This window comes from Pongo abelii, chromosome 4, assembly GCF_028885655.2.
Source record: "Pongo abelii isolate AG06213 chromosome 4, NHGRI_mPonAbe1-v2.0_pri, whole genome shotgun sequence".
NCBI lineage: Eukaryota > Metazoa > Chordata > Mammalia > Primates > Hominidae > Pongo > Pongo abelii.
Window position 1 is genome coordinate 169,129,648 of NC_071989.2, and position 23,622 is coordinate 169,153,269.

Here is a 23,622-nt window from a genome sequence, read left to right on the forward strand (position 1 = left end):
TTTCCACCTCTTCCCTGTCTCCTGTTATTTCTATTACTGTCAACCATGGCATGTTCATTTCTATCCTGGCATAATATTATATTATTTGCTCGTGTATTTGTAAATTGTATCTCCTGCTAGCATGTAAGCCGCATGAGGACGGATACTCTGTCGTGTCCACTGCTGCATCTTTCAGAGAATAGCATAGTGCCTGTTACGCAGGAGATACTTTAAAAAGAAGTGAATAAATAGATGGTTGGATGAATAAAAAGGTTTGGATTTAATGATGGGGAAAAAAAGAGGCAGAGGAGGTGAGCCTGAGGCTAGAACTGCTCACTCGACCCCCCACCCCCACCCTACAGTTGAGGAGTCTTGCTCCGTAAGCCCAAGTCCAGAAGCTTGTTCCCTGCCTGGAGGACCGCCCTGGCATGTCTATATCTCGTTGGGGTCATCCTGGTCGGCATAGATTAGGAAGCCCGTAAAGAGGCTGTCTGTCCAGTAAGGGTCATAGAAGAGCCCGTTCTGCTCTGAGTAGAAGATCTGCAGCCAGACTTCGTCACCCTGCTTGAGAGCCAGGATGGTGGAGCCTGAGGCCACATCATGGTTGCCGGTGTTGGCATCAAAGGTCCGGATGCGGTACTGGCCATTGTGCACCAGGCCGATGGCCAGGTGCTTGTTGGCCAGCGTGATGTCGTAGGTGAAGTAGTAGATCCCAGGCACGCCGCAGACGAACTTGCCACTGGAAGCATTGTAGTGGCCACCCTCGTTCATCAGAATCTTGTCAAACTTGATGGGCAGCCGCTCCCGTGGGTAGCTCTTGGTCACTGCCACTGAGAAAGCTGACTTGGTATGGCCACTGCCACAGCTGCAGGGGCCTGGGAGGCCTGGCTCCCCCTTCTTGCCCTTGGGCCCCTTCTTGCCTGGTGTGCCATGCTTCCCGGGGGTACCGTTGACCCCCTTGGGGCCACGGGGGCCAGCCCGCCCAGTGGCCCCGGCTTTGCCCTTTGGTCCTGGCTTTCCCCGGTTACCTGTCCGGCCAGGTGGACCTGGAAGACAGAGCAGCTGGTGTTATGGAGGGTCCTCACAGAGCTAGGCAGAGGGGTGCACCTTGGTTTTCCAACCTTGGAGAAGGAGTGCTTGGGTAATAGAACAAGAAGGCTTTGCAGACACATAGAAGTGGGTGTAAATCCTAATGCTAGCTATCTGGAAAATGGAAATGATGACACTTACCTTCAAGAATCACTGTGGATCAGAGCAAAAAGAATAACTTGTAACAGTTCACACCCTTTCCTTTTCCTGCCTTCTAAGGAAGGGTCTGGTCTGTCTGCCAGATCAATCCTTCCATGGGCTGTGCTGGTAATGGGTTGAGAAGAGAACTGGAAAAAGCCTCTTGATTTCAACATATTGATCTTAGTAAAATCCCTGCCTAGTGCATACAAGCCCTGCCCATGTGTACAAGGATTTTATTGCAGCATTGCTTATAATAGCAAAAAATAGGAACAACTAAATGCCCATCCAAAGGCAAATGATAAAAAACATTATGGTCCATCTATACTGTGGATTTCTATGCAGGAGTTAAAAAAAAAAAAGTAGAATTACATATGCTCTATGAAACCTTCTCTAACATACACTAAGAGGAAAGAGCAGGTGGCCAGACCCTTTATGTTAAAAGGAAGCCAGGCCAGGCATGGTGGCTCGCATCTGTAATCCCAGCACTTTGGGAAGCTGGGACTGGAGGATCGCTTGAGGCCAGGAGTTTCAGACCAGCCAGGGCAATGTAGCCAGACAGTCTCTACAAAAAATACCAAAATTAGTCAGGCATGGTGGCGTGTGCCTGTAGCCCTATCTACTTGGGAGGCTGAGGTGAGAGGATCCCTTGAGCCCATGAGTTCCAGGTTACAGTGAGCTATGATTGTGTCACTGCATTCCAGCCTGGGCAACAGAGTAAGACCTCGTCTCTAAAAAATAAAAATTAGAAAAACAAAAGGAATGGAATCCACAGTGCTATTTTTTTTTTTTTTTTTTTTTTTTTTTTTTTTTTTTTTTTTTGAGACAGAGTCTCGCTCTGTCGCCCAGGCTGGAGCACAGTGGCGCGATCTCGGCTCACTGCAAGCTCCGCCTCCCAGGTTCACACCATTCTTCTGCCTCAGCCTCCCGAGTAGCTGGGACTACAGGCACCTGCCACCACGCCTGGCTAATTTTTTGTATATTTAGTAGAGATGGGGTTTCACTGTGTTAGCCAGGATGGTCTTAAACTCCTGACCTCATGATCTGCCCACCTCAGCCTCCCAAAGTGCTGGGATTACAGGTGTGAGCCACCGCGCCTAGCCCACAATGCTAAATATTTCTACACCCATTTAAACGCATAGAAGAGTGCTTGGCCTATAGCAAACATTCCCTAAATACTAGCTGGCATTCCCTGCAGAACAATTCCCCCAATTGTGTTTTCCTTTAGAAGGCTTTTTGATGTTTCATACTCTAATGTTTCATAAAATGCACATTTCTCTCAATACAACATTTTTGGCTACTGATTGTATAAAATCAATTTAGTTTATGTCCCCTCAACTCAATACATTTTAAACAAAACCTATATGGATAGTGACTTGAGTTCACTCGACACAAGGTTGTTACAACCATATGAACTGGGTGATCAAGGAAGTAATGTTTTAGGCATTTTACATCCTAACAAGTTACTTTGTTTCTTATACATCTGTATGTAGGCATTTCACTGTGTTTTAGAGTTTTGAGTTAATCTGTAATGCATCTGAATTTTTCCTATTTTACATAATTCGGAAATAGGTTTCCAAATTGCATTTTGTTACTGAACACTTGATTTTCAGGAACAGAGTGCTTATGTTAAGTGCCTGACAATGGCTAGTATTATTAAATACATATGTAAATACACAGAAAAAGGCCAGGAAAGAGACACACCTAACCAATTAATAGTGGTTACCTCTGGAGGGTGAGGGAAGGATGAGAAGGGGTAGTAAGTAAGGAGGACTTTTGCTTTATGTGTATTGTTTGAATATATTACAATGAGACTGTATTTGTATATTACTCATATAATTAAAAATAAACAAAAAGAATGGGAAAAAATAAAACTCAGAAAAGTCACAAAGCTATTTCTTGAAAAAAATGAAAGTAAACAAAAGGTGGGAAAAGGGGCCAAGAGAAGAGGAATAGAGACAGAATCTTTTTTTTTTTTTTTTAGAGATACAGTCTCACGCTGTTACGCAGGCTGGAGTGTAGTGGCGCGATCATAGCTCACTGTAACCTCAAACTGTTGGGCTTGAGTAATCCTCCTGCCTCAGCCTCCTGGGTAGCTGGGACTTCAGGCACATGCCACAACACTTGGTTAATTTTAAAATTTTTTGTAGAGATGGTGTCTCCCTATGTTGCCCAGGCTGGTCTCAAACTCCTGGCCTCCCAATACTCTTGCCTCGGCCTCCCAAAGTGCTGAAATTACAGGCATGAGCCACCACGCAGTCCCCAAGTCATTTTGACTTGGGGTTTTTGGCGGGAGACAAATAGATAAAAAAGCTTACCAGGAGGTCCTACCATGTATTATATAATGTGCTTCTCTCTTCATTACCTTTTTTGAGAGACTTTGGGAAAAGCTGACTTTACTCTTGAAAGGCTTTTCTGGAGGTGAATTTGTATGTGTGGTGATGGGGGGTGGTTGGATGTTATCCTGAATTGGCCCCAGGGTGACAAGCTTTGTCTGAGTCACATGCGCTGGGACTCTCCCAACACTGCCTTCCTTGGTGTGGTGGCTTCCTTCTCTGCAGAGACTCAACACACAGCAGAACAGATGGCCAAAGGCAGCCCCAGTACATGGTAGAACGTCCTGGTAAGCTTTATCTATTTGGGGAAAAAGTCAACAGCAGAGACTCTGTCCCTCAGGATCCATATGCAAATCTCAGGGAAAACTCTAGCTGGCCTGCTTGGAGCACATGTCCAGACCTGAGTCTGCCGCTGTGGTCAGGAAATTGGGTATCATGACACCAGTGCCCAGCATGCTGGAAGACCTACCCCAGCTAAAGCTATGATGGTTACTTTTATACTAATCTCCTGGGGAGGAGGTACCTTTGAAGGAATTAGTTTGGTGTGGTAGGAAAAGACCTGGATTTGTAGTCAGCTATCTGCGTGTTATGTGAGCTCAATAAGTCAATTACAGGGTGCCTAACATTTATTGTATGTCTATGCTGAGACTGGTGCTTCATACATTGTTTTATTTCGTCTTTACCACAACCTTGTGAGACAGGTGCTTTTATTATCCATATTTTAGAGATAAGGAAACCATGGTTTGGAGGTAAGTTAAGTAGTTTGCCAAAATCAGTGTCTAGGTTTGTTTCCAAAGTTCATGTTCTTGCAAGGATGACATTTTGCTCTCAACTGAATCACTCTGACTCTCAGTATCCTCATCTGTAACATGGGGAAAATAAGAATCTCTCCGGCACACGATATGGATGGTTAGATGGGCAACATGTTCAAAAGTGCTTTGTCAATATTAAAATGCCATACAAATGAAAATTATTATATTTCTCTACTGCTTAAAATGTAGGCTTAGGGATGCTGCTGACACTGAAAAGTGCTTGGTTGCTGGGGTGAAAGTTTGGAGATATAAGGAATGTCACAACGGAAAGGTCTGTAGAGTATATCCATTCTGCTCGCAATCTGCCTGGCATCCCTTCCTTTGGGGAGTTGCCCTTCACCATTTCATTTCATATGGTCCTAGCGGGGCTGTCAGTCACAATGACTGACTGCCCCCACCACCCACTCACACACATGCAGGGGTGGGCCCATGAGCCTGCCCTGCAAATGGAGGCACCTCACCTCCTTGGTCAAGGGAATTGGTCCAGGATACACATGTGGCCAAGGAGAATTGGCTGTTCTGAGATTTGCTCTGTGGATGAAGCCAGGAAGATGTGGGCTGGAGCCCAGCAGTGCTATTTCAGAACTTCCAGCCTTTGTGAGGATACAACAAACACAGAGAGAAGCAGAGCCCTGACAATGATATTTGAGCTCCTGGACTCAGCTATTCCTGGAGCTTGGCTCTTGGACGTTTCAGGCTTTTTTTTTTTTTTTTTGAGACAGGGTCCTGCTCCGTTTCCCAGGCTGGACTGCAGTGGCACGATCTCAACTCACTCCAACATCTGCCTTCTGGATTCAAGCAATTCTCCTACCTCAGCCTCCTGAGTAGCTGGGATTACAGGCATACACCACCAGCCCTGGCTAATTTTTTGTATTTTTAGTAGAGATGGGGTTTTGCCATGTTGGCCTGGCTAGTCTTGAACTCCTGGCCTCAAGTGATCTGCCCACCTTGGCCTCCCAAGTGCTGAGATTACAGGTGTGAGCCACCGTGCCTGGCCTGATGTCTCAGTTTTATGAGCTAATACATTCCATTTGGGACTATAAATTGAGTTTCTGTCACTTGCAATCATCAAGAGTTCTGAGTAATATTTTGGGAGACTTTTCCAAAGTCACTTAGCAACCCAAAGGTGCAACAGGGACAGGAACACAAAATTCAATACCCATGTTCCTTTCAGAATAAACTGCTCTGAGGCTGGGCACAGTGGCCCATGCCTGTAATCCCAGCACTTTGGAAGGGCAAGGTAGATGGATCACTTGAGGTCAGGAGTTTGAGACCAGCCTGGCCAACATGGTGAAACCCCATCTCTACTAAAAAATACAAAAATTAGCCAGGTATGGTGGCACACATCTGTAGTTTCAGCTACTCAGGAGGCTGAGGCAGGAGAATTGCTTGATCCCAGGAGGCAGAGGTTGCAGTGAGCTGAGATCACGCTGCTGCACGCCAGCCTGGGCGACAGAGCAAGCCTCTGTCTCAAGGGGGAAAAAAAAAAAAAAATATATATATATATATATTTATCAGTAAACAGTAATTTGATTTATAATGAAGAGGATTAATACTAGTTTTATTAACTTCATGACGCCCCCCGCATGCTGGATGCTTCAGCCAGGTGGGAACGAGAGGAGCAGGTATAGGCCTCTTACCTTCCTCTCCGCTGTCCCCCTGGTCGCCGTCGTGTCCATCTTGGCCGTCTTTGCCAGGAAAGCCCATTCGTCCCATCATTCCTGAGGGCCCTGGGGCTCCTGGGGGGCCGGGTGGGCCCTGGGGGCCAGGCAGGCTGCAGACCAGTTGAGGGGAGCTTTTCCGGAAGTCCCTGCGAGCAAAGGCGCCAAGCAGTGGGTCAGCAGCACAGGGGAGGGCACAGGCCAGGAGCACCCAGGGGATCATGGTGGTCACCTGTGGGAGGCAAGAGAGCTGTGACAGGTGAGTGTGGCCACCAAGCTGACCTGGGGCTGGTCAGAGGGGATGCACAGGAGGAGGCAGCTGGGATACACTCAGTTGGATTTCTGTCTCTTGCTCTTTCCTGCATCACATACAAGTAGATGTGATGTGGACAGAGTCGTCATATCTTGAGGACGTATTTGGGTGAGTGGAGTCATTACCCAGAATACACTTTGAAGGGGTCTCGGGGGTGAGGCATTCATCATCAGACCATCATCCTCCAGAGTGGCTGAAACGGATGCAGAACTTATGACCCAGAGACTGATGACTGGGAGGAGCTGTGAATGGAGAGAAATGATCCATGGTTTCATCCAAATCTATGGCATGAATAGAAAGTTACAGCTCTACAAGGGTAGAAATGTTTGACTTGTAGGTGACTTTGCAACTAGTCTGCTTCTCATGGGAGACTCAGGGTTGCACATGAGGAGGGCTGAGGATTCAGTTACTGAGTGGAGGTCAACCATCACCTGAGCGACCCTGGCAGGCCGTGGTAGCAGCTCCTCCCCCAAGTGCTTCCTGTGTGCCAGGTATGTGCTAAGAGCTTTCCATTCATTACTTGATCTTCACAATACCCTTATAGAATAGATACAGGAGAAGAAGCAGAGGCTCAGAGAAGTTGAGCAATGTGTCTACATCACGCTTTTCCAACTCGGGGCCTGTGAGCTGCATGCACCCCAGGATGGCTTTGAATGCAGCCCAACACAAGTTTTGTAAACTTTCTTAAAACATAGTGAGATATTTTTTGCGATTTTTTTTTAAGCTCATCACCTATTGTTAGTGTATTTTATGTGTGGTCCCAAGACACTTCTTCTTCCAATGTGCCACAGGGAAGCCAAAAGATTGGACACTCCTGGTCTACATCATGCGATGAGTAGATGGCAGGGCTAAGGTTGGAACCAGGCTGTCCAGATCCAGAGCCTGTGCCCTCCTGTCCCAGGCTAGACCGTGTCCTTAAGGCTGATGGCAGCAATAGCATGATCCCACCGGAGATCAGTGTGCTATGCACCTGGAGGTATCTATTCCCTGCCCTCACTATGCATACGCAGAAACTGAGACCCAGAGCAGAAATAAGCAACTTACCCAACATCTCTCAACAAATCAGTTCCTTTGCTTTGTAATTAACAGCCTCTCTCTCAAGAACGAAACCAGGAGGGGGATCATCCCAGGCATGACTTCCTGCCATGGCGATTAACTATAAAATGGCAACTTGCTTTGTGACCTTAAGCGAACCCTTTTCCCTTTCTGGGCCTCAGTTTCCTCACCTGAACAACAGGGGCTGGGCCAGAGCAGTGGTTCCTAAACTTCAGTGCGCATCACACTCACCTCGAGGGCTTGTTAACACACAGGTTGTTGGGCCTTACCCCCAAAGTTTCTGACTCATTAGTTCTGGGGTGAAGCTGGATCAATTGCATTTCTAATAAGTTTCCAAGGGATGCTGCTGATGGTGGTCCAGAGACCTTGTTTTGGGAACCACTTGAATAGATGGTCTCTAGGGTCTCTTCTAGCTCCAATGCTGAGCCTTTCAGACTTCTATCTGTTCTCTTTCCAGATACAAAGCACTGTGGGCTTCGTGGTCCTCACTCAGCCTGTGGCTATCCAATCAGAGCGTTTGAGTATTAGGGGCATCCTCGGCAGCTGTGGTCCTGGTTGCACGGCAGGGGCATTGCTCAGGCATTGACCTTTGGAACTCATTTTTCCTTCTGGGCTTTCAATCTCCTTTCCCTTCAGACTCTGCTTGGCCCCTGGCTCTTGGAGCCGGTCCGGGCTTTTTGGCTGCCTCTGGCTGTTCCCCTCAGAAACAGGCTGACCATACCTCTCCTCCTGCCCCCTCCAGGATCTTTAACCCTGGAAACAGATGCTGAGGGGAAGGCCTGGACTTGCAGAGAAAGGAAAATGTTCATTGCCCACATCCCAGTAGTGTGACAATCACAGGGCCCAAAATGGTCACTCCCAAAGAGCCTGCAAAAGGCCCCCATGGAAAAGACAGCTTTAAATGTCTGCCAGGCACAGAAATGCAGAGCAGTCTAGGCCCGCCCCAGTCGTGAAACATCAAGAAATCCTCCTCCTGTCCCTGTACCTCCCCTCCCTTCAACTTGGAAAGAGGTGAGCTGACAAGGGGAGCAGATGGCCTTGCCCGTTTCACACCTTCACTGGGGGAGCAGGAAGAAATCTCACCTTCGAATGGAAATTGAGGTGTGGGTTGCCTGGGAGTGGAGACTTCAACCAGGGGCAGGAGGAGCTCCCCTCACTGACTAAATTATAAGTAGGGAGGGGTAGGCAAAAATAAAGACGCATTTGATTGTATTTCTGATGTCACACTTGCTCTACCTAGGTTGCATAAATAATAGTAGAGACGGTAGGCAGGTACGGCAAACATCGTGGAAATGTTACATGAATGACAGGTGCTTTTGGAAAACTACGGCCTAGACACTCCCAGGCCCTGTGAATCACCATTTCTTTCCCTTGTCTATGTGACGAGAGTCTTGGAAAACTGGTTGGCCTTATTTGTGAGCTGCAGCACATCTGGGACCCCCAGAATAGAAACTGAATTTTTAAAGCAGGTTGGAAATGATTTGGAAAGTTGCAGTCTACAATCATTTTGCAGTAGGGAGAGAGGGAGGAAGGAAGTGGAAGCGAGTCTTCAAGGCAGATGAGAATCCTGCAAACAGCTAGCTGAAGACAGGCAGAAAAGAGAGGCAGCCGGACGAGAGAGAGGGAGAGAAAGGGAACCATCTGTCACAGCTGACAACTCCCCTCTCTCTTCCGACCTCCATGCCTAGCCACACAAGCTCCACAAGAGGAAGGCAGATTTGCTCTCTTGCCTACAATGCCCTTGCACCAGCTTCTCTGGACAAAGAGGGAATGCCTCTCTGGGAAAGCTGGTTTGGGGCAGGCCCCAGTGCCTGGGTGGAGGGGCGTGTGTCTGAGACACACAGGGAGGAAGCGTTTTATGAACCGGAGCCTGAAGCTCCTGGAGTCCCAGAGGAGTCTTGGGAGCTAGAGCCAGGAACTGTTTTGGAAATAAAGGCGGGGAGACTAGATTCTAGTTCCAAACCTAGAGGAAGGGAGGGAGAGGAGAGTCTCCTTGCCTCCACAACACCTCCAAGAAAAACAAGGCTCCAAATAGCCCTGCTCCCAGCTTGTGCCCTGCCCCACCCTCACCCCACTCTCTACACAAGGGTGTCGAGAAAGCCTGGGGGCAGGGTGCTTAGAGGGGTGCTAAGGCCCCAAGGAATCCAGGCAGATTAACTCTTCTGGGGCCTTTCTTTAATTTTTTTTTTCTTTTTAGGGATGGGGGTCTTGCTCTGTTGCCCAGGCTGGAGTGCATGATGGAAGAGCTCACTACAGCCTTGAACTCCTGGGCTCAAGTGATCCTCCTACCTCAGCCTTCTGTCCCAAGTAGGTGGACCTACAGGAGTGTGCCACCACTCTCAGCTAGCACCTTTTAAATACATTTAGAATCAAGAACTTGGGGAGGGCCTCAGGGAATCATCTAATCCAACCTCTTCAGTTACAGATGGGGAAACCAAGGCAGAAGCAAACTGACCTTATTACGCACCTACAATGTTCCAGGCACTGTGTGAAGCCCTGTATCTACATTGCTTTTTTTTTCTCACTTTGTCACCCAGGCTGGAGTGCAGTGGCATGATCTCGGCTCACTGCAACCTCCACCTCTCGGGCTCAAGTGTTCCTCCCTCCTCAGCCTCCCGAGTAGCTGGGACTATAGGAGCGTGCCACCATGCCCAGCTAATTTTTGTATTTTTTGTAGAGATGGGGTCTTGCCATGTCACCTGCTGGTCTCAAACTCCTGGACTCCAGCGATCCACCCGTCTCAGCCTCCCAAAGTGCTGAGATTACAGGTGTGAGCCACCGCATCCAGCCTGCTGCATTGTTTTATATGAAGCTTACCAGAGCCCTGTGAAGCTTACCTGAGCCCTTATTGTCCCATTTTTTTTCAGAGGAAAAAACAGATACTCCAAGAAGTGAAGTTATTTACCCAGAGTCACACAATCAGGGATTAATGGAGATGGCGTCCAAACCCATGTCTGTATGCCTCTGAAAACTATGCTTAATCCATGCCACCTTGCTTCCTGCCCCTGCTATTTTCCCCCCCATTTTATAAAAGACACTCAAACTTGGAGAGGCTAATTTACTTATGTTTACACAACTAGTTAGTGGCAGAAGTTATATTTGAACTTGGGTTTGGCTGACCCTAGTACCCAAATGCTTTCCATTATGTCAGCATTTCTTATATTTTTCCCCCTAAATATCCCACATTACAGAAAAGACCTGGAAGCATATGCCAAAACCACACACAGCCATAGAGAAATCTCTCTGATGCCCTGTATTTTATTTTACGATTTTTACACACACATTACATGACTTTGAAAATGTACAAGTGATGCTTTTTCTCTCTCTCGGGGTGCTGGAGTAAATCAATGCTTGAGCAAAACCTCCTGTCCTTTGAGAGGCCACACTTGGATTAGACAAGGTGATGAGAGGCGTGGAGGGGATAGCCTCCCGGGCCCTGGGTCCCCACCATAAGCCCCTTTGGTGTGTTAATGGGGGAGTTTCCAAGGCCTGAGCCAGAAGATCAGGGTGTCACTCCCCAAGACCCTCCAGTAGGTACTGGCTTAAAATAGCAAACATCAGAACCCCGGACATGGCTTACAAGGCCCCAACTGAGCTGGCTCCAGCCTCCGCCCCAACTTCAGCCCCTCCCTGGCTCCCTCGGCTCCTCTGGCCCAGCAACCCCTCCCACCCCCACTACCTTTTCTAGGCCAAGCCCCATTCAGCCCCAAGGCACCATCCACTCCACCAGTAACCTCACGGCTCCACCCTCTTGGTTTGCTGGCTCTTTATCTGCTGTATTTCAGTTTAAATGTCACTTCCTCCAGGCATTCCCTGACGTGCCCTCTCAGCCAGCGCCCTCTTTCTGCAAGCTCCCTTTTCCCAGCTCTTTGTTTCTTTTCCAGCACTTGAAACCACTCACCCATATTCACTTTACTTGGTTGCCTCCCCCATGTGTCTCCACTAAAATGTAAGCTCCATGAGTACAGGGACCCCAGCTGGCCACCTGGCTTCAAACTTCCTCACACACAGTGAATGTTCAAGAAATATTTGCTTAATTAGTAAGTGTTGGAGATGCAGACTCTGCCCTCAAGAAAATCCGCAGTGAAGAGAAAACCAGACAGTGGCTGAAATCCAGAAGAGAGAGCACTGACACCCCTTGATACAAATCAGTTCTTTTTTCCTCTGCTTTTCTAACCCAAATCAGATCAAATCCCTCCTTGCTTTTGACCCCTTACAGTATAGGGGCTAGGTTGTTCCCTCTCTGGCCCCTAGGGTGGGGCCAGCCTTGCAGAATGCCTTACATAGAGTAGGTGCTCCATAGAGAGCTGTCCAATTAACCAGAAGAGAGGTAAGTATTAGTCCTTTCTCACCTGTAAAAAAACAATCTCAGTTCCTAAATTGTCCTTTCTGGGGGTGGGAAGGTGTTAGTTGAATATGGAAGCCTTCATCAGAGCCTTCCTACTAAAGGGATAAAAAATATTAGTTGGTTAAACCCCAGAAATGGAATTGTGGGTTGCTAAACTTGGATGAGTTCTTTTTTTTTTTTTTTGAGATAGAGTCTCGCTCTTTTGCCAGGCTGGAGTGCGGTGGTGCAATCTCGGCTCACTGCAACCTCCACCTGCTGGGTTCAAGCAATTCTCCTGCCTCAGCCTCCTGAGTAGCTGGGACTACAGGTGCGCACCACCATGCCCGGTTAATTTTTTGTGTTTTTTAGTAGAGACGGGGGTTTCATCATGCTGGCCAGGCTGGTCTCGAACTCCTGACCTTGTGATCCGCCTGCCTCACCTCAAAGTGCTGGGATTACAGGCGTGAGCCACCATACCTGGCTGACCTTGGATGAGTTCTTAAGTCTGGCTTTCAGCTGCCCAGTCCCTGGGCTTCTCATCTCTCTGTTAAGTAGCTAATGATTCATCAATACACATGTTCTAGAAAAGCGCTAGGAGCTAAAGTGCCACAGGCTGGGTCTACTGTCAGGGAAGTCTTCCTCCTGGCCCACAGGACATGGCCCCCTGGTTTATTCCCAAGGGCCCTCTGCCCAGACTGTGATGTGAGAGGGGCCAAAAGTGGGGATGTGGGCCTCTCACTGATCCTTCCTGAATGTGTCTGCCAGTAGAAGCTCCAGGAATACTTGTCGTGAGCAAGCCTGCTAGGCCTGGGTGCTGAACAGTCTCCCCTTGCAGATTGGAAGATGTAAATTACGCTCAAATAAATCTGACCTGTTGGTTATCAGGTTTTGACACACTGACAGATAGGAGTGGCATTTAACTCCATGGTTAAGAGCCATGGAACACCCAGCACTTGGTTCCCTCAACTATGCAATAAAAATAATAGTATACCTACCTCAGGGAGTTTGTGTGAGAAATGAGTGAAGGAATGCATTCAAAGATTCTATCTAGCCCAGTGTAAATGCTCCACGGTTGGAAAGAACTGTGCCTAAAATGCCCCCAATCCTTAACCTCCTCTGGGAAGCCCTCAGGTAGCTGCCAGCCTCATCCTTCAAGTCTCAGGTCTCATATCATCTCCTCAGAGGGACCTGCCCTGATCATGTGATCCAAAGCATTCCACCCATCCTGCATATGCTCTTATCCCATCCTGTTCTTTCAAGGCACCTGGCCCAATTTGTGATTATGTATTTGTTTGTTTCTTGACTTGTTAACTTTCTGGCTCTTTCCCTGGAATGGAAGGTCCAGGAAAGTATGGGCCCTACATGTTGCTCTCAGTTGGGCTGCTGGAGCCTAGCGCAGTACTGCATAGAGTAAGTGCTCAACACGCAGCTGTTGAATAACCTTGAATGAACTGGCCACCCTTACGGAGACAGGAATAATCCAGGGTGGTCATAGGAGAAAAATTCCAGGCAGCAATTTGACATGATTAGAGGTATATAGGCCGATAAGACCCTGAAAAACAGGGTGTGGACCAAGCTGGCTAAGACCCACTGGACCCAACATGGTGATGGATTTGATCTAGGTTTCACCTAGGACCTCTTTATACGCTCATTCATGTACTCAATCACACACCCACCAGTGCCACGACAGCTCCGAGAACACCCATATTTGGTGTAGAAATGAGTGGCACCACAGTTCCGGGAAATCTTCACCTTTTTCCAGGAATTTTAATGAATATTCCACCTCTTGGTTAAAGAAACCCATAAAGATAGAAACCCCAAACCCTTCTGCCCAAGTCTCTCTTGAGAATGCCCACAGCCCCCTCTCCTGAGTGTGTACTGTTTTCCCTTGCAAAAAGTCACCATACTTTCACAATTTTCTGACTCATCCTTGAATTCCTTCTTGAGATGCTGTCAAGAGCCTGGACACTGGCTGGGGTCGAGGTCCCACTGGCGTTTGAGGACCTCCCCAGCCCACTGGTATTATTATAATTTATAAAACAAGGGGATCACAAGGGTCTCAATAAACGTGCGGATGACAAAGCCTCACTTGGCTACTGAGGAAAACCCAGTGCAATGACTGGGCTTGGATTCTGAAGACCGGGGTTCCAGTCCTAGTTTTGTAACTTACTAATCGTGTGACTGTGAAAAAGTCATTTCATCTTATCTGGGCCTTCATTTCCTCACCTGTAAAATGGAGATACTAACATTTGCCCAGTCTGCCTTACAGGGTTATTCAGAGAATCAAATAAGATAGTGGATTTGAAAACAAAACGTGATACAAAAGTTAGAGCCGTATTTAAAATTGTAATTGTCACTAGTTGCAATTGAACTAAGGGATCACAGTCCTGAACTCCCACTGGGAGCCCCCGGAGTGTTTCAGGGGAGGCCTCATCCTTGGTGGAGGAGGACACCCAAATCTCGCCCAGCAGGGAAATTCTCCCTGTGTTTGGTGTTAAAAGGGACAAGGCTTGCTTGCAGATGAAGCTTGCTGAAAATCCACTTTGATGGGAGAATAGAATACTATAATAAAAAACACTCCACGCCCTCCCTGAATTCCAGGAAGTAAATTGGAAACAGTCCTCTCCAGCTTCCCTGAAAAGCTAAAGAAATCCTTTGGAGGAAAAAGCGGCTGGCTGCTGCTCCTCACAGTACTCACGAAATGTCCCCTCTCTCCAGATCTCAAGATCAGTGTCCTTTTGGAAACTGTCCAGAATCCAGAGTCTAAATACAGAGGCTTAAAAGTCCTGGGGCCCACTTGACAGGATGCCTCAGAAAATATTTGATCTGCTATTTTCTCTCTCCTCATTTCTGGTTCAGCCTAGAAAATGAGATCCAAGGACACATCATGATCTAAGAGGGTCTCGGAAGCCAGGGGTTTGTCTCAGCAAGAATTCCTGAAAGCACACAGGAAATCAGCCCGTGTGTTAAAGGTGAAGAATTATACCTTCTAATATATACACGCCCAGTCTTTACAAAATGACAAACGTGGTATATAACGTGGTGGGCAGTGGAGCCTACCCCCGGGCCCTGGCCTGCTGCACATCTGAGCCTCAGCTGCCTCCTCTGCACAATGAGGGCAAGAGTCAGGCTCTGGAGTGGCTGAAGACAAAGCCATCAAGCTTTGGCATTGTCTGCAGCTGTTTTCTGCCACGTGGAGACCAAGGACTGCCATGGGAGAGAAGAATGCAGCAGCTGTGCGAGATGTGAGGGGGAGAGAAGGCGGTTGAGGGTGTTCACATCCCCATATCGCATCCCCAGGGCCAGTCTCCACGTGCCTGACTACAGCGGTGGGGGAGTGGGTGTGAGCAGCTCGGCCGAATAGGAAAATGACGCAAGTCACATGTGTCAGTTTGTCTTGTAGTCACATTAAAAAAGTAAAAAAGAAGCAGGTGAAATTAATTTCAATGCTATTTAGCCCATGATTTCCCAAATATCATCATTTCAACATGTAATCACCATAAAAATTATTAATGAGACATTTTACATTCTTAAGTTAGTACTAAGTCTTCGAAGCCCAGTGATGTATTTCACACTTGCAGCGGATCTCAATTCAGACTGGAGCATTTCAAGTCTCCAATAGCCGCATGGTGGCTTCCATAATAGCTCCAGCATAGCTGTGTGAGTTCAGATGCCATGAACTAGCTGTAGTACCTTCACACATTACTTAATCTCTCCCCTTCAGTCTCCTCCTCTCCAACATGAACACGATAATAATAGAACCCACCTTAGACAGCTGTTACGAGGATTTAATGTTTCTAGAATAAGGCCTGGCATATGGCAAGAGGTATAAAAGCATTAGCTTCTATTATTTTATTATTTCTTGCCCTTCCGAAAATCAAACAAGACAATGGATGTTGAATGTAATGATACGAGTTTTAAGACCTTGTTTAAAATTGTAATTGCCACTAACTGCAGCTGAACTAACAAAAACCAGTCCTGATCTGCCACCCTGAGTCCTGCATGCATTTCAGGTAGAGACTCCTGTAGCTTCTCATAAATTCCCATTTTCACTTAAGTTAGTTTGAGTTATGGCTCTGTCAGGCACTACCAAAAAAAAGTCCTAGGGAGGCTGGGCCTTTTTTCCTGCCTTGCTGTTTCTGCTCTGAGGGAAGGATGGGGTGTTGCCTTGGCTCCACAACTTTGAGCCACCTGGTGTGTCCGTGCTCCATAATACAAAGACCAGGGAAGAAGCGAGATGGTGCTCATCTCATCAAGTGACAGGGCGAAATGGGATACGAGGTGTGCATGTGTGCATGATACTGTAGCCTGGCACATGGATACCCAATAAATAGTATGGTTTAATATTATTGCCTTTGAGGCCAGACACTGGGGAATTGGAGGTGAAAAGATGTAGTTGCTGCTCCTGTAGGGCCCACTCTGATCCCTAGAACTACCTGGGCAGGTTATAACTGTCTGCTTACCTGAGCATCCAGCCGGCACACCTGTGTGACCAGGAAAGGAAAGCCTCACTCTCCTTTTCCTTTGTAATAGGTGCCCAACAGCATCTTAGACGTAACAGCATTCAAGACCAGGCAGGCAGCAGGGGAAGGAAATTTTGGGATTAGGCAACAATCCCTCGGAATGACATAAAAGGGACTACACTTGAAGATCTAAGAACTGAGGGAGAGAAACAAATTCTGAACTTTGAAGAGGACAGGGAGAAAAGGCTAAGTTTTCCTTGACTTTTCTGGGTGAACCCAAGGACTTCCATGGAGTCATTTCTGTTCAGGCCTTGATGGGCGTTCAGAGTAACCCTAAACTTCTGATACAGGGCCGGGCACAATGTCTCACATCTATAATCCTAGCACTTTGGGAGGCTGAGGTGGGGGATCACCTGAAGACAGGAGTTCGAGACCAGTCTGGCCAACAAAGTGAGACCCTCTGGGCAACAAAGGGAGACCTCCCCCCCCCACCTCACCCCGCCATCTCTACGAAGAAAAAAAAATCAGATACAGGTCTACCCCTAGAGAAGCACGAGCTGGTCTGGTGGTTAAGTCATTTTCCAGCTGTTTGACCTTGGGCCAAGTTATTTAATCTCTCTAGGCCTCAGTTTCTTTGTCTATAAAATGAGAAAAATAATACTGTATGGTCTTATTTGAATTTGAATATTTATTGTTTCACTTAATGTGTGAAATCTGAAATAACCCCAATTTTCCCAAGTTAAAAGTTGTCAAGAATCTTGTAAGGCAGTGTGAACTGTAAATTGTAAACTGTGTTTATGCTATAGCCACATAATAGCACTGTCCTAATAGGTAATCAGAAATATCTACCATTCTTCAGCAGGTGAGCTTTTTTTTTAATTTTTAATGTCCATAGATTATTGGGGAACAGGTGGTGTTTGGTTACATGAGTAAGTTCTTTAGTGGTGATTTGTGAGATTTTGTTGTACCCATCACCCAAGCAGTATATACACTGTACCCTATTTGTAGTCTTTCATCCCTCACTCCCTTTCACCCTTTCCCCTTAAGTCCCCAAAATCCATTGTGTCATTCTTATGCCTTTGCATCCTCATAGCTTAGCTCCCACTTATGAGTGAGAACATATGATGTTTGGTTTTCCATTCAGCCTGTGAGCTTTTAATGACACCAGTTTTGAATTATCTGAGGTCTTTAGGAATGCCTCCCTTGAGTAATTTGACTGTTCACACCTCCTTTATAGAGTAATTGTGAATATTTAATGAGATAATGCAGCAACCAGCCCACAGTAAGCACTCAGTAACAGTAGTGATTTTTGATACAATAATCATTCCTGAGAACAAAGAGAGAGATGATGTCATGGGAGAAGGTTGCCACACTCATGAGAATAAACCAGCAGACCTGGGTAGACCTGGGTAGACCTGGGTCTGCTGTTTCCCCATCTGTAAAGTGGCCGTAATAGTGACCCTGTGAGGAGCTGAACATTCGCAAACTTTGGCATCAATGGCAATGAAAGCAGTTATAATGGCTGATGCAATTTTATAGCTGGGCATGAATGCAAAGAGGTACGGGATTTCTACAGGGGTGCCCTACTTTAAACAAGACTGTAAAATTCAAATTTAGTCATTCAATGATTAGCTTTTAACTTTCTGTTAATGTTACAATGTGCAGGCTGAGTGTGGCGGCTCACACCTGTAATCCCAGCACTTTTGGAAGCCAAAGCAGGTGGAGTGCCTGAGCCTAGGAGTTCGAGACCAGCCTGGACAACATGGCAAAACCTCATCTCTACAAAAACTACGAAAATTAGCCAGGCGTGGTGGTGCATGCCTGTAGTCCCAGTTACTTGGGAGGCGGAGGGGGGAGAATCACTTGAGTCCAGGAGGCAGAGGCTGCAGTGAACAGAGATAGTGCCACTGCACTTCAACCTGGGCAACAGAGCAAGACATTGTCAAAAAAAAAAAGAAAAAAAGAATAAACAATGTGCAAAGACTGGCTGAGAAGGATTAAAAAGCTACGGAACATGCCCCTGCCACTGAGGAAGTTATAGCCTAGACAAGCAGGGATCAGTTGGCTTATCAGTGGCCTCATGCGGATCACAGACTACTCTGTACTTTTTGTTTTGGGTTTTTAATTTGAAATTGTTGCCAATGTAAAACTTGGGAGATTTTCTGTTAACATCGATGTTTGCAGCTTTTCTTGAGCAGCAGAAGGATCTGGGCAGCACTGAGCCTACATTTGGGCAGGTCAACAGGTAGCTGCCCCTTGAGATAAGGTATTACAGGCTGACTTGTGTCTCCCCAGAATTCACACATTGAAGTCCTGACTCTTAGATTCTCAGAATGGGACTGTATTTAGAGATAGGACCTTAAAAACTGTAACCAAGGTAATATGAGTTATATGGGTAGGCCCTAATCCAGCACGAGTGGTGTGGTTACATGAAGAGGAGATCACGACACAGACACACACAGAGTGACAACCATGTGAAGACACAGCAGATGATGGCCACCTGCAAGCCACAGAGAGAGGACTCAGAAGAAACCAACACTTCAGACACCTTGATGACGGGCTTCCAGCCTCTAGGGATCGTGGGAAATAAATGTCTATTGTTGCAGCTCCCCAGTCTGTGGTATTGTCACAGTGCTCCACGCTGACTAGGACAGAGAGCCTGTGTTCTAGAGTGTCCACAGTCCTCACCCACTCCCCAATGTCATGCATCCCATTCCTATACACATCGTGCACAGTCTCTATCAGTATCTGGGTTTGCAACCCCTAATCTAGAGGAAAAGAGTAATGATTCTCCATGTATGTTGTGTGTTCTTATTTCAAAGTTTTGATGTTCACATCTCCTTTAATTCTCCCCACACTTCTAAGAGGCTGATACTGTCATCTCCACTTGGCAGAAGAGAAAACAGAGCTCAGAAAAGGGAAAAATTACTTTTCCTAGGTCAATGTTTGGGTGGAACTCAGGCCTGCTGGCTCAGGGCCCAGAGCTCAAGTTCCTCTACCATGGCCCCTCAGCTAACAGGGGAGTTACTAACAGGGCAGTGATGTGTATGTTCATGTGTATGTGTGTTATAGGAGTAAGCCACTTAACAGAAGTGAACAAATCCAGGGGAAGGTTATTTGCTTGAAAAAATATTTGGCACATAATTCCTTTCAAAAGAAAAGCTAGAATGGGCTGGGCGCGGTGGCTTATGCCTGTAATCCCAGCGCTTTGGGAGGCCGAGGCGGGCGGATCACAAGATCAGGAGTTCGAGACCAGCCTGGCCAATATGGTGAAACCCCATCTCTACTAAAAATACAAAAGTTAGCTAGGTGTGGTGGCGTGCACCTGTAGTCCCAGCTACTGGGGAGGCTGAGGCAGAAGAATTGCTTGAACCCAGGAGGCAGAGATTGCAGTGAGCCGAGATTGTGCCACTGCACGCCAGCCTGGGCAACAGAGCGAGACTCCTTCTCAAAAAAAAAAAAAAAAAAAGAAGCTAAAATGGAATATAACTAACAGAAGTTTGATTTATGCAAGAGTTCATCTCACAGAGGCAAATTAAGGTTGGCAGGCCGTTGACCTGCGAGAAGGAGTGGGTGAAGCTGTGGGTGTGGAGAGAGACTCTGTTACCCCACAGTGAACATTCAGGAGTAGGAAGCATCAGTGATTGAGACAGCAGGAGAGACTATCTGATCAGCAGGGTCAGCATAAGAGAAGGAATAGCGAGACGGGAGGAAGAATAGGGAGATTTGCAGAGAAAAAAAGTGACATCTTGGAGAACTTGCTGAATATTCGATGGAGACAGAGTGGCTTCAAACATGACTCCAGCCTTGTGAAAAATAATCTCAGTTTATCCATACAATGACACACTATGACACCATTAGAAGAACAAAGTAGGCCTGTGTATGCAGATATGAAAACATGGCGAAGACACACTGCTAAGTGAAAAAAGCAAGTTGTATCATGGAATGTAAAGTATGCTTCTTTTTGAGTTAAAAAAAAACAGCACAAATATAGAGTATGTATATGTACAGAAGGGTTGGGGAAATACTTTCTGAAAAGACACAATCTTGTTAAGGGGTTACCTTTCAGAATTGGGAGGTAGCGTGTGGGCTTTTACTTTTCTCTTTCTACCTTTTTGAACTGTTCGAATTTCTTGTGATGAGCATCGTTACTTTTATAACATTTAAAACAAAAGGTAACCCTTAGGTTTAAGGATTGGAAGACAGGTAAGTGTGGTATTCCTGCTAGGAGATGGGGAGAAGTCAGACATTTGAGAGGAAAAAATTCTGCAGTGAATCTGATGTGTTACAATGAAGGGCTGTAGTGATGCTTGGAAATGTGTGGAGAGTCTGAGGATCGGGCAGTTGAAAGCAGGAGTAATTGATATAATTACTCTAGATGACAGAATAAATTAGAGAATGGTGCAGAGGGAGGGCAAAAATAAGGATGTGAGGGGACAGATTTTTAACAGTGCTAACTGAGCACCAGCCTTGGGTTGACCTATGTAAGACATTGTCTTTCTATTACTGCTACTTCAGCATGGTGGAAACACAGGGTCTCTGAGAGATGGCCAGTCTAAGGAAGGGACCCCTGCAGGCTTCCAAGCAGGGCAGTTTTGTGGTCAAGGAGCAGAGGAGGATCACAATGAGGTAGTGCAAGGGACTCATGGTGTCAGAGGAGAGACCTGGGCTGGGAGACTATTAGGGCCCACTGCAATTGTTTAGCTGAAAAGCGACGTCCTAGAATGGGGCAGCAGCAGTGGGGATGGAGAAATAAGGACAAAGCATATTAAGACAAGTAGTTTAGGTGGGGAAGGAGAGTGAAGAGAGTCATGAAGCACTGGGTACAAACCTCTGCCTGCCGTTCAATAGCTTTTGAGCTCAGTTTGCCAGTCTGTATCATATGTTTAAATAAATGTGACGATTAAGTGAAATAATGCATTCAGTAAATGTTAACTGTGATTGTTAGCTCGGGTATTGGACTCAGATTTGCCAGACTTCAAGTCCCTTTTTCATCAGTTACTAGCTGTGCAACCCTGTCCAAGTCATTAATGTCTCTGAGCCCAGTTCCTCTTTCGTAGACGGGGATAATCTGTTGTCATGAAAACGAAAGAGCACAAGTAAAGTGCTGGCAGGACTTGGCACAAAGTAGGCGCTCAATAAATGGCAGAGCTACGGGTGTTACTGTTGTAACGGGTAAACCACTGGGCACACAGCCTGGCACACAGTAAGGACTCAAAACATGTTAATTTGTATTATAATACAGAAGGCAGAAGTCGAGAGGCAGGAATGCAGGAGCTGCCCAGACCGCAATAAAGGCGCGCTGGCAGCTCTCCCACCTTCCGCATCCCGTCCCGCCCGCAGCAGTGCGAGTCCTCCTCCTCCTCCTCCCCGCGCGCACTTGCCGCCCCCGCCCGACCGCGGTGAGGGACACTCACCCTCGCGGCTGCCCGCCACGTCCAGGGGTGTCCGGAGCAAAGAAGCTCTCGGTGGGGCTCCGCGTCCCGGCTTTCCTCAGCGGCAGCAGCCGAGCAGCCGGGCCGAGCGCCGGCCCCAGCGCCGGCCCCAGGCATAGTTTTCCCATCCCGTCATGGGCTGGAGAGCCTTCCTCCCGGTCACGTGGGCTGGCCCGCAGCGCAGCATTCTCTTTTTAGCAGCTGTTTGGAAAAAACTTGCAGTGCTGATGACAACTCGGGTGTGTCGGTGCAACTCTGCGTTTGTAGAGCTTGTTAGTGTATTTGGAGGTTTTGTGCGCCAGAGTGATCAGAGTGATTGTTTCCCACGCGTTTGCAAAGGTGTGCATGTACTTGAGTGTGACGATAAATCATAGGGATGTGTTTAGTTGTGTGTGTGCGTACGTGCGTTTATCCAAATTTTCATCAGGGCTGTTCGGTGTATGCACACGTGCATGCACATGACCAAGATGGCAGCTTGGTGTACAACTGGAGTGCACATCAGTGGTTGGATGTACACGATAGTGGCTAGACATCTGTATGTGGGGTGCATGTTTAAATGTGTGTGTGACTGTGCAGTGGCTCATTCTATGTGTTGATTTCTATGCATGCCTTGGTGTGGATTTTGTCCGGATGTGAGTGTGCACATACACATTACTGTGGGTGAGTTCCCTTGTGTCCCAGCTCTCATTTCTCTTCTCCCCAGAAGGTGAGGATTCACTGGTCTCACTCACTTTCTGGCCCAGCCTCAAGTCATTGAGAGACTTATGGAGGGTCTCAGCTCCCAGGATAGGCAAAGCAATCCTGTTTGGGAATCAAGCAGGCACTGGAGGAAAGGAAATCCTCCAAGGCCTGGCTTTTGCTTCTCCCTGTTCCTTCCACTGCTCTCTTCCACTAGCTACCCATATTTCACTCCACGCAGCCAGAGCATCTGGTTAACAGCTGGTAAGTGACACAAAATTTACAGTCAGAATTTTAATACAGATATGCATTTGAATTCTAATGTTGTATCCACCACCTTAATCAAGTCAGATAATCTCACAGGTGGTGTTTTATTTTCTAAAAAATTGGGAGAATTATATTACCTGCACTGCCTTTACCCCAAAGTTGGGACGCTAACTCATAAAGATGTTTGGTAAGCCATTGAACTATGTAGGGAATTATTACTAATATTACATAAATACTATTTGAGAAAGAAAGTTTGTAGGCTCAACAAACATTCATTCAACAAATATTTAATAAGTATCTATTGTGTGTCAGTCCCCAAGCAAGGTGCTGGGGATATAGAGGGAAACAAATAGGCTTGATGCCTACCCTCATGAAACTTAGAGTCCTCCAGTTGGGGATGACACAAGTGGTTACAAGTGAAATGAGTGTTATAGAAAAGAAAAACTTAAGTATAAACTGGGCAGTCAGGGGAAGGCCTGGGAAACTGATGTTTCAGGTGAACCCTGAGAGATGACTAAGACTTGTCTGAATGTAGGGGAAGTGTGAGCTCAAAAAATGAAGGAATGATAACATGTGGAGTGGAGTTTAGGGTGTTGATACACAGATGGCTAGAAAGGAAACTTCCATCCACCACCTCTTGGGTCAGATGTGTCAGCAATCGGAAAGGTGAGGAAACTGCTTAGAATGCCTGGAGGCCATTCAGAATCTAAAGGGCTCAGGAAAGCCCCTCTCCTAGAGTAGAGTGGTAATATCTGTGTGTTATCCATGTGGCTCTATTATGACAGAGGTTGAAATCACTGGCATGCTCTCATTGGTTAAAAAAAAAAGGTTAATGAAAAGTTAAGAAAGGCAGTGGTGCTATACCTGGTAGTGTGAAACATTTAATAAACACTACTGATTGAATGAATGGGGGCAAATGTTTTCCCAACTTTTGAAGGATACCTGGAACCTAGGTTTCCTGAAGCCTAGCAGAGTTTCTGGGTCCTTGTCCTATGGTTCCTTGCAGTGGTGATGACTTCATGTAGCATGCAATTCAAAATACTTGTTAAGTGGCAGTTCCACGAGCTG

General features: G+C 46.8%; 1 protein-coding gene across 2 annotated transcripts; it reads right to left on the bottom strand.

Moving 5' to 3' along the window:
• Positions 1-240: 240 nt before the first annotated feature.
• On the bottom strand, positions 241-21,776 carry C1QTNF2 (C1q and TNF related 2). Of its 2 annotated transcripts, XM_054556175.2 has the most exons (4): positions 21,592-21,776; positions 6,454-6,570; positions 5,995-6,247; positions 241-1,025 (listed from the first exon to the last, which is right to left on the bottom strand). In XM_054556175.2, exons 1-4 carry the CDS (start codon positions 21,724-21,726, stop codon positions 412-414), a joined length of 1,119 nt encoding a protein of 372 aa, XP_054412150.1. In that variant the 5' UTR covers positions 21,727-21,776; the 3' UTR covers positions 241-411. The 2 variants fall into 2 exon arrangements, with proteins under 2 accessions (XP_054412150.1, XP_003776755.3); XM_003776707.5 differs by lacking the exon at positions 6,454-6,570 and having other exon boundaries at positions 21,592-21,775.
• Between the last annotated feature and the right edge of the window lie 1,846 nt (positions 21,777-23,622).